Raw genomic sequence first — 11779 nt, 5'->3', positions numbered from 1 at the left:
ACCAGCTATAGAGTGCACTACTTTTGACTAGAGCCCTACCTGCTGCCCCCCTGAGGGTATGTATGTAGTTATTCACCAGCTATAGAGTGCACTACTTTTGACTAGAGCCCTACCTGCTGCCTCCCTGATGGTATGTGTGTAGTTATTCACCAGCTATAGAGTGCACTACTTTTGACTAGAGCCCTACCGGCTGCCCCCCTGAGGGTATGTATGTAGTTATTCACCAGCTATAGAGTGCACTACTTTTGACTAGAGCCCTACCTGCTGCCCCTGATGGTTTGTATGTAGTTATTCACCAGCTATAGAGTGAGTTGTTGTTTATGTTTCTAAGACTGCAGGGTGGGAGATGCAACAATGGTCTTGAGAACAGCAGGAAGTGTGTTGGTGGTCTTTCTCTGGTCTGTAGCAGGTATGGTCTCATTCTTATCTTTTAGTTGCTCTGTTTGTCAATCTACAGACATTTCTAAAAGGATAAGAATCATAATGTTAATCATAATCATATTCTGGTGTGTTCTGTTAGGTGTCTCCACTTCACTTTAAATAGTTATCTTTCACACCTCACTGAGTGATGCTTATCTGTGGTTTCCATTCACACTCAACTCAGGAACTACGGCAACAAAATGTGAACAAACCCTACAGTCAGTGTGAGCCAATATACCTTGTCCTCATTCTGATACCATTGTGATGTCTAACTGTGTTTCAGTGGTACTGGGTCAGGATGGCTGGAGTGTTACATACACCACTCAGAGTATCTGTACCTTGAAGGGGTCAACAGTGGATCTGTTCTGCTCTTACACATATCCCAGAGGTAAAGTCACAACAACCTTCTGGTTCACTAAAATGGAGGCTGGTAAAGAACCTAAAGATCTAGGTCAGGACCCAGATTATGCAGGTCGTCTGGAGTATCATGGGGATAAGAAGAAAGACTGTACCCTGAGAATATCAGACCTGAGAGAGAGTGACTCAGTTACGTACAAGTTCAGATTCATAACAGATCAGACCAGAGGGAAATATTATGGAGATCCTGGAGTCACTCTGTCTGTTACAGGTACAGTTACATTCTATATACTGGTGATCCTGGAGTCACTCTGTCTGTTACAGGTACAGTAACATTCTATATACTGGTGATCCTGGAGTCACTCTGTCTGTAACAGGTACAGTAACATTCTATATACTGGTGACCCTGGAGTCACTCTGTCTGTTACAGGTACAGTAACATTCTATATACTGGTGACCCTGGAGTCACTCTGTCTGTAACAGGTACAGTAACATGCTTTATACTGCTAGTCTGTTGAATTAATATCTACTGTCCATTTAGGTCTAGAAATTGGATTTGTATATATGAAACAGATTTGAGAATTAAATGAGTTTGAGAATGTCTTGCATCATGTGATTAAACAAGACAATAAGTGATTCAGGGTTTAATGCTGTGATCTATTCCAGCTCTGCAGGTGAAGATAACTTCTAAAACTTGGCCAAATTGGGTGACACTGACCTGTAGCACCACCTGTACTCTGACTGACAACCCCACCTACATCTGGTATAGGAACGGACACAAAGTAAAGGAAGACACTTCCAGCCAGTACTCAGACTACCTTAGAAATGCAGACAGTTACTCCTGTGCTTTAAAAGGCCATGAGGATCTCCACTCTCCTGCAGTGTGTGAGTATGGATTTAACTCAGTTTTTAGTCCTCACAGTTATCTAACCAAACTGCAACACAATACCAGATGGCATAACTATTCTGGATTACTGCAGTTCATGATTCTACTGTGTAAATGTATAAGTAATGCCCTCTTGTCATTATGTTTCAGGTGTTCAGGGTCAGAGCTGCAACAGAGTGACTTACACCAAGAGGAGAATCTGTGTCTTGAAGGGGTCAACAGTGGACATATCCTGTACTTATGTTGGTTATTATTCCACCACATCATCATTCTGGTTTAGAAGTGATAAGTCGACCCCTGAAGACCTAACCAGAGACCCAGGGTATGCAGGTCGTGTGAAGTACACTGGAACATACAGAGGTCCCTTCACCCTGAGAATCACAGATCTGAGAGAGGAGGACTCAGCTGAGTATCGCTTCACTTTTAAAACAAACAACATTGAATGGGGTCATAGTTTCCCAGGAACAACTCTGTCTGTCACAGGTAATAAATACTACACTGTATGATACAACTGTAAATCATAATGAATTACAGGATAACTATATTAACCATCCTGTTAACACAGAGGTGTATGTGGTTTTATACATATTGTTTCAGGTCTGCAGGTGAAGGTGACTCCTGCTGCAGAGGGACAGAAGACACTGACCTGTATCACCACCTGTACTCTGACTGACAACCCCACCTACATCTGGTACAAGAACGGACAACGTCTAGATGAGCCCACTTCCCAACAACACTCCAGTAATATGCTGGTGGTCTGGGATTCTACTGTGAACATTTACTCCTGTGCTGTTGAAGGTCACGAGGCTCTCCACTCTCCTGTAGTTTGTGAGTCTGAATTAAACTAGGATTCTACTTAGGAAGTATCAGTCATTTAAGGTCAATGAGAAGGGTAATACTTTACCTAATTATATTCATCATTACATACTCTGTACTCAGACTGTTACAGGTAACACTGCATAGCACATTATACAGTTTTGAAGAGTCAGGAAATGAATCATTAATTCTAAATGATGTAATCTGTTTTTACTCCCCTTTCATTTAGGTTTTCAGGTGAAGGTGACTCCTAAACAGTATTCAATGTATAAGACACTGACCTGTAGCACCACCTGTATTCTGACTGGTAACCCCACATACACCTGGTACAAGAACGGACAACATCTAGATGAGAGCACCTCCCCCCAGTACAAAGACCCAGTCTCCAGTAACTATGAAGACAGTTACTCCTGTGCTGTAAAAGGCCATGAGGATCTCCGCTCTCCTGCAGTGTGTGAGTGTTTCTTTATTAACAATACTGTTTAACCTCTCTGTGTGTGTTGGTTTCACTTTGTCATTTGAGAACGTTTAGCATTTCTAGAAAGAACTGAGAATATAATCCAATTGACCTCTTGTTATGTCACTATGTTTCAGGTGTTGATGGTCAGAGCTGCAACAGAGTAACTTACACCAAGAGGAGAATCTGTGTCTTGAAGGGGTCAACAGTGGACATATCCTGTACTTATGTTGGTTATTATTCCACCACATCATCATTCTGGTTTAGAAGTGATAAGTCGACACCAGAGGACCTAACCAGAGACCCAGGGTATGCAGGTCGTGTGAAGTACACTGGAACATACAGAGGTCCCTTCACCCTGAGAATCACAGATCTGAGAGAGGAGGACTCAGCTGAGTATCGCTTCACTTTTAAAACATACTACTTTGACTGGGGTCATAGTTTCCCAGGAACAACTCTGTCTGTCACAGGTAACACTACCCTGTATGATACAACTGTAAATCATAATGAATTACAGGATAAATAAATTGACCATCCTGTTAACACAGAGGTGTATGTGATTTTATACATATTGTTTCAGGTCTGCAGGTGAAGGTGACTCCTGCTGCAGAGGGACAGAAGACACTGACCTGTATCACCACCTGTACTCTGACTGACAACCCCACCTACATCTGGTACAGGAACAGACAACCTATAAAAGAGGACTCCTCCCCCATGTACTCCATCAGCAGTGAGGATGCAGACAGTTACTCCTGTACTGTAAAAGGCCGTCTCAGCTCTCCTGCAGTGTGTGAGTACAGTACAATAGTACAGTATTCTACTTAGCAAGTATCATGTAAATTCAGGTAAACAAGACTTTATCAATAATTTTAGAACAAAAATAAAACAATTTACTAATTGCTAATATTGCTTTAAAAAAATGTTTGGTCTTTTACATCAGATAAACCAAAGAACACCTCAGTGTCAGTCAGTCCCTCTGGTGAAATAGTGGAGGGCAGTTCAGTGACTCTGACCTGCAGCAGTGATGCCAACCCACCTGTACAGAGTTACACCTGGTGGTACAAGAATAATGGAGGTGACTATCAGAGTATTTCAGGACCACAGCTTGTCTTCAATCAAATCCAGTCATCTGACACTGGAGAGTACTACTGTGTGTCCCAGAATGAGATGGGGACAGACAGGTCTAGGACCATCAACATGGATGTGAAGTGTGAGTAAAGTACAGATCAGTGTTTGAATGAGAAGGTAGCAAAACAATTATAACTAAATGAAATAGTCCTGAAGCATAACATCTCAAAATGTGTATTTGTTAAAGTTTTGTGTAAGTTAGAGTTTTAGATAGTTCTCTAACTAAACAGATAATTTATTTTGACATGACATTTAATTTGTAAATATACTACTGTGGTAAATATACTAGTCATATCCCTCTGACAAATTCTCCTTTACATCAGATAAACCAAAGAGCACCTCAGTGTCAGTCAGTCCCTCTGGTGAAATAGTGGAGGGCAGTTCAGTGACTCTGACCTGCAGCAGTGATGCCAACCCACCTGTGGACAAATACACCTGGTACAAGAAGAACGTAACCTCACCAAAAGCATCAGGACAGAGTTACAGCATCACTAACATCATCTCTGAGGACAGTGGAGAATATTACTGTGAGACTGAGAATAAATATGGACGTCTCAACTCTTCTTCTGTGTCTGTGGACGTTCAGTGTAAGTTCATCTAACCTCATCTTTTAATCAGAGGATCACATTTAAATTCATATTTCAATAACAAGTAAAACACTATTTAATACACTGTTGTTACATATTGTCCACCAGACGGCCCAAAGAACACCTCAGTGTCAGTCAGTCCCTCTGGTGAAATAGTGGAGGGCAGTTCAGTGACTCTGACCTGCAGCAGTGATGCCAACCCACCTGTGGACAAATACACCTGGTACTTTCAAAATGAGACTTTTCTAAATGGATGTGGACAGATGTACAACATCAGTAACTTCAAGTCTAAGGACAGTGGACATTACCACTGTGAGGCCTGGAATAGAAGAGGATCTGGGAACTCTACAGCATTGATGATCATTTTACCAGGTGAAGTTCCATCTTATATATTTCAACACAAAATTATGTTTCAAACTAATATTAATAATTGTACTTTGGCTTATTGTACTTTGTTTTATAATTATATATACATTCAGATTAGATCAGTTAACAAATATTGTATTATTGTCCTGGACTATGTTTATGTTCAGTTTATTATATGCCAGGGCTCATATAATCCATATTTTATTGTAGGGAAACAAACATCAGTTGTGACTGCAGCTGTAGGAATCATAGTGGTGGTTCTGGTTCTCATCCTCTGTCTCTCTGGACTCATGTGGTTCAGGTGAGAGATTATTTTAAAGATTATTTCACTCTAACACCTTTTTATTAACTTCATTTGTTCATTGATTCATTCATTCATTCATTCAATAATTAATTAATCCATTAATGTGTAAACCAGGAAGAAGGCCTCCATATCCACCTCTGACACAAGAGACATATCAGAGAATGTACAGGTGAGTCTGTTGGAATCAGAGAATGTACAGGTGAGTCTGTTGGAAACAGAGAATGTACAGGTGAGTCTGTTGGAAACAGAGAATGTACAGGTGAGTCTGTTGGAAACAGAGAATGTACAGGTGAGTCTGTTGGAAACAGAGAATGTACAGGTGAGTCTGTTGGAATCAGATTATGTGTATTGCTTGGTGGAACATTTCTACTCATTATGTTGTCTGTCCTCTTCCCATCAGAGAGACTCTAGTCCAGTGTATGAAAACGTCTCAAGCATGTCCACAGCCCATACTGCAGCACAGACAGCATCCACCGTCGACCAGGACGATGTCCACTACGCCAGCGTCCACTTCTCTAGCTCCAAAAACCAGGAAGTGCCTCTGTACTCCACCGTCCAGCTGTGTAAACCCCAGAAACAGGAAGAGGATGTCCAGTACGATGCTGTGAAATTCAACTGCCCCAGTAATGCCAACCGGTGATTATAGTCTGCCATTAAAATAACATAGAGACATTTCTAGAGCATTGTGAATACACCACATTAAAGGAGAAGTTGGCTTTTTTACAACCAAATTTCTATTTTTTTTATCTAAATGCCATGTTCCAGAAGGGTCCAGACACCTTTTTTTTGCAATTTCACTTGTTTTAGGGAAACCACCAATTCACTTCCTCATCCTCGTTGTGCAGTACAGAGGCTCTGAAAAAACATGAACAAATGCTCCAAAAACCCCCTAAGACGTCCTTTTAGAAACATAAATATCTCAGTATAGTGATGCAGGTCTTTAGATGTAACAGTTGTACACATGACATTGTGTCATTCTGAACTTTATCCACAACGTTATATTCCGTTTTGTGTGACTCCTGCTGTTTCTCCGTCCAACTGTTCTATTCTCTGTGTATCAGGCTGCTAGAACGGACGAGAAGCATCGTTCAAGTCTCAACAACATGGAACATGACGTTACGGAGTTCAGAATGACACCATTTCATGTGTACAACATCTAAAGACATGCATAACTACAGACTACTTAGAGCTTCTTAGTTTCTAAAATGATGTTTTGGGGTGTTTTTGGAGCCCACTGACTGAACAACGAAGTGAATTGATGGTTGGGGATAGTTTCTCAAAAACGAGTGAAATCGCAAAAAGAATCTGCCCCTTCTATAACATACTATTTACATATAATTTTTTTAGATTTGGTTGTAAACAAGCTATATTCTTGATTACAGCTCATTCATATGTTGCTACTTATTGGAACGAGAAGACCATGATGTCATCAATAAGCAAAAGAGTTGACCCTCAGTGGCCACTAGTGATGTCATTTCATTACAAACCTAACAATGGAAATCTCAAGACAATTCCCATGTCTATAATGAGAGAGTGGTGGTTTTGAGGAACTATTCTGTGTTCCAAATGGAACCCTATTCCTTATTTAGTGCACTACATTTCACCAGAACCTTAGAGGCCTTGCTCAAAGTAATGCACTATAAAGAGTATATGAAGGTTTTTGGGGGGATGCAGATTCTGTTTCATTTCTGTTTCTCTCTTCTCAGACCCACAGCAGCACAAGCAGCTGAGGAGGACTCCTCTGTTCTCTACAGTACAGTCAACAAACCTGAACCAAGAAGACCTGAACATTACAAACCCAGAACCAAGAAGACCTGAACACAACAAACCTAGAACCAAGAAGACCTGAACACAACAAACCTGAACCAAGAAGACCTGAACACAACAAACCCAGAACCAAGAAGAACTGAACACAACAAACCCAGAACCAAGAAGACCTGAACACAACAAACCCAGAACCAAGAAGACCTGAACACAACAAACCCAGAACCAAGAAGACCTGAACACAACAAACCCAGAACCAAGAAGACCCGAACACAACAAACCCAGAACCAAGAAGACCTGAACACAACAAACCCAGAACCAAGAAGACCTGAACACAACATACCCAGAACCAAGACCTAAACACAACAAACCCAGAACCAAGACCTGAACACAACATACCCAGAACCAAGAAGACCTGAACACAACAAACCCAGAACCAAGAAGACCTGAACACAACATACCCAGAACCAAGACCTGAACACAACAAACCCAGAACCAAGAGGACCTGAACACAACAAACCCAGAACCAAGAAGACCTGAACACAACAAACCCAGAACCAAGAAGACCTGAACACAACATACCCAGAACCAAGACCTGAACACAACAAACCCAGAACCAAGAGGACCTGAACACAACATACCCAGAACCAAGACCTGAACACAACATACCCAGAACCAAGACCTGAACACAACAAACCCAGAACCAAGAGGACCTGAACACAAAAAACCCAGAACCAAGAAAACCTGAACACAACAAACCCAGAACCAAGAAGACCTGAACACAACAAACCCAGAACCAAGAAGACCTGAACACAACAAACCCAGAACCAAGACCTGAACACAACAAACCCAGAACTAAGAGGACCTGAACACAACAAACCCAGAACCAAGAAGACCTGAACACAACAAACCCAGAACCAAGAAAACCTGAACACAACAAACCCAGAACCAAGAAGACCTGAACACGACAAACCCAGAACCAAGAAAACCTGAACACAACAAACCCAGAACCAAGAAGACCTGAACACAACAAACCCAGAACCAAGAAAACCTGAACACAACAAACCCAGAACCAAGAAGACCTGAACACGACAAACCCAGAACCAAGAAAACCTGAACACAACAAACCCAGAACCAAGAGGACCTGAACACAACAAACCCAGAACCAAGAGGACCTGAACACAACAAACCCAGAACCAAGAGGACCTGAACACAACAAACCCAGAACCAAGAAGACCTGAACACAAGTTTGACAGAAACCCTGTATAGCTGGACCTGTATAGTCCAACTAAGTGTTATAATAATGTATCATAAGATTTGCCAGTTAGAAAATGCTTTTATCCAAAGCGACTTATAATTATGTGTGAATACATTTTACATGCCGGTGGCCCCATTGGGAATGGAAACCATGCACCATGCTCTACCAACTGAGACACACAGGACTATTGTATTCACACTTAGTCGAAGTGCTGATCTATGGTCAGTTTTGTCTTATAAACAATGCTGTACTTGTCCTCTTGCTCAGTTGTGCACCGGGGCCTCCCACTCCTCTTTCTATTCTGGTTAGAGCCAGTTTGCGCTGTTCTGTGAAGGGAGTAGTACACAGCGTTGTACGAGATCTTCAGTTTCTTGGCAATTTCTCGCATGGAATAGCCTTAGTTTCTCAGAACAAGAATAGAATGATGAGTTTCAGAAGAAAGTTATTTGTTTCTTGCCATTTTGAGCCTGTAATCAAACCCACAAATGCTGATACTCCAGATACTCAATGAGTCTAAGGCCAGTTTTATTGCTTCTTTAATCAGGACAACAGTTTTTAGCTGTGCTAACATAATTGCAAAAGGGTTTTCAAATGATCAATTAGCCTTTTAAAATGATAAACTTGGATTAGCTAACACAACGTGCCATTGGAACACAGGAGTGATGGTTGCTGATAATGGGCCTCTGTATACCTATGTAGATATACCATAAAAAATCAGCCGTTTCCAGCTACAATAGTCATTTACAACATTAACAACGTCTACACTGTATTTCTGATCAATTTGATGTTATTTTAATTAATGGACAAAAAATTTGCTTTTCTTTTAAAAACAAAGACATTTCTAAGTGACCCCAAACTTTTGACCAGTAGTGTGTGTGTATATATATAAATTATTCTTATTTACATTTTTCATTAAAAAATATATACACTTATAATCAAAATTATGAGATTATATATGAACATTCAATATTTTTATTCTATTTTGTTTCTATTCTATTACAGTATACAGTACTGTTTTATTACAGTATACAGTACTGTTTTATTACAGTATACAGTACTATTCTATTACAGTATACAGTACTGAACTATTCTCTTACATTATACAGTACTGTACTATTCTGTTACAGTATACAGTCCTGTACTATTATATTACATTATACAGTCCTGTACTATTCTATTACAGTATACAGTACTGTACTATTCTATTACATTATACAGTACTGTACTATTCTATTACATTATACAGTACTGTACTATTCTATTACATTATACTATACTGTACTAATCTATTACATTCTACAGTACCATTCTGTTACATTATACAGTCCTGTACTATTCTATTACATTATACAGTCCTGTACTATTATATTACATTATAAATCAAATCAAATCAAATTTTATTTGTCACATACACATGGTTAGCAGATGTTAATGCGAGTGTAGCGAAATTCTTGTGCTTCTAGTTCCGACAATGCAGTAATAACCAACAAGTAATCTAGCTAACAATTCCAAAACTACTACCTTATAGACACAAGTGTAAGGGGATAAAGAATATGTACATAAAGATATATGAATGAGTGATGGTACAGAGCGGCATAGGCAAGATACAGTAGATGGTATCGAGTACAGTATATACATATGAGATGAGTATGTAAACAAAGTGGCATAGTTAAAGTGGCTAGTGATACATGTATTACATAAAGATGCAGTAGATGATATAGAGTACAGTGTATACGTATACATATGAGATGAATAATGTAGGGTATGTAAACATTATATTAGGTAGCATTGTTTAAAGTGGCTAGTGATATATTTTACATCATTTCCCATCAATTCCCATTATTAAAGTGGCTGGAGTTGAGTCAGTGTGTTGGCAGCAGCCACTCAGTGGTGGCCGTTTAACAGTCTGATGGCCTTGAGATAGAAGCTTTTTTTCAGTCTCTCGGTCCCAGCTTTGATGCACCTGTACTGACCTCGCCTATACAGTCCTGTACTATTCTATTACAGTATTGTACTATTCTATTACATTATACAGTACTGTACTATTCTATTACAGTATTGTACTATTCTATTACATTATACAGTCCTGTACTATTCTATTACAGTATTGTACTATTCTATTACATTATACAGTACTGTACTATTCTATTACAGTATTGTACTATTCTATTACATTATACAGTCCTGTACTATTCTATTACAGTATTGTACTATTCTATTACATTATACAGTCCTGTACTATTCTATTACAGTATTGTACTATTCTATTACATTATACAGTACTGTACTATTCTATTACAGTATTGTACTATTCTATTACATTATACAGTCCTGTACTATTCTATTACAGTATTGTACTATTCTATTACATTATACAGTATACAGTACTGTACTATTCTATTACAGTATTGTACTATTCTATTACATTATACAGTACTGTACTATTCTATTACAGTATTGTACTATTCTATTACATTATACAGTACTGTACTATTCTATTACAGTATACAGTCCTGTACTATTCTATTACATTATACAGTCCTGTACTATTCTGTTACATTATACAGTACTGTACTATTCTATTACATTATACAGTCCTGTACTATTCTATTACATTATACAGTCCTGTACTATTCTATTACATTATACAGTACTGTACTATTCTATTACATTATACAGTCCTGTACTATTCTATTACAGTATACAGTCCTGTACTATTCTATTACAGTATACAGTCCTGTACTATTCTATTACAGTATACAGTCCTGTACTATTCTATTACAGTATACAGTCCTGTACTATTCTGTTACATTATACAGTACTGTACTATTCTATTACATTATACAGTCCTGTACTATTCTATTACAGTATACAGTCCTGTGCTATTCTATTACAGTATACAGTCCTGTACTATTCTATTACAGTATACAGTCCTGTACTATTCTATTACATTATACAGTCCTGTACTATTCTATTACAGTATACAGTCCTGTGCTATTCTATTACAGTATACAGTCCTGTACTATTCTATTACAGTATACAGTCCTGTACTATTCTATTACAGTATACAGTCCTGTACTATTCTATTACAGTATACAGTCCTGTACTATTCTATTACATTATACAGTGCTGTTAGATGATACATAATATATGTATCATCTAATAATCATCATGTATATGTTTACTTGGTTTGTTTGTATACATTTATTATTGGTTTTATGACAAATTGATGGTAATATTTTGCCTCAGTGTCCTGATGCAACGTCTCTTATCGCTTTTATAAATATACAAAATACTGGAAACTGTTAAGTGTGGATTGTGTTTAATAAACTGTTCAGATTCAACTTCATTGTCATTGTTTTCACCTTGTTATAACAGTATCTTCAAAGTAGCTTTAAAAATCACAGCTCTTGTACTGTACATACAGTAACTACTG

General features: G+C 38.7%; 1 protein-coding gene across 1 annotated transcript; it reads left to right on the top strand.

The window, feature by feature from the left end:
- Nucleotides 1-337: 337 nt before the first annotated feature.
- Nucleotides 338-5210, top strand: LOC139424222 (sialoadhesin-like). The gene is made up of 12 exons (XM_071175902.1): nt 338-409; nt 704-1048; nt 1444-1662; nt 1814-2146; nt 2261-2491; nt 2709-2933; nt 3074-3406; nt 3517-3726; nt 3877-4146; nt 4388-4651; nt 4760-5023; nt 5200-5210. The coding sequence occupies exons 1-12, from the start codon at nt 355-357 to the stop codon at nt 5208-5210; spliced, it is 2760 nt and encodes a 919-aa protein (XP_071032003.1). The 5' UTR covers nt 338-354.
- Nucleotides 5211-11779: the final 6569 nt, after the last annotated feature.

This window comes from Oncorhynchus clarkii, chromosome 13, assembly GCF_045791955.1.
Source record: "Oncorhynchus clarkii lewisi isolate Uvic-CL-2024 chromosome 13, UVic_Ocla_1.0, whole genome shotgun sequence".
Lineage (NCBI taxonomy): Eukaryota > Metazoa > Chordata > Actinopteri > Salmoniformes > Salmonidae > Oncorhynchus > Oncorhynchus clarkii.
The sequence above is the reverse complement of the archived record's forward strand: the minus strand, read 5'-3'. Positions and strand labels throughout refer to the sequence as shown.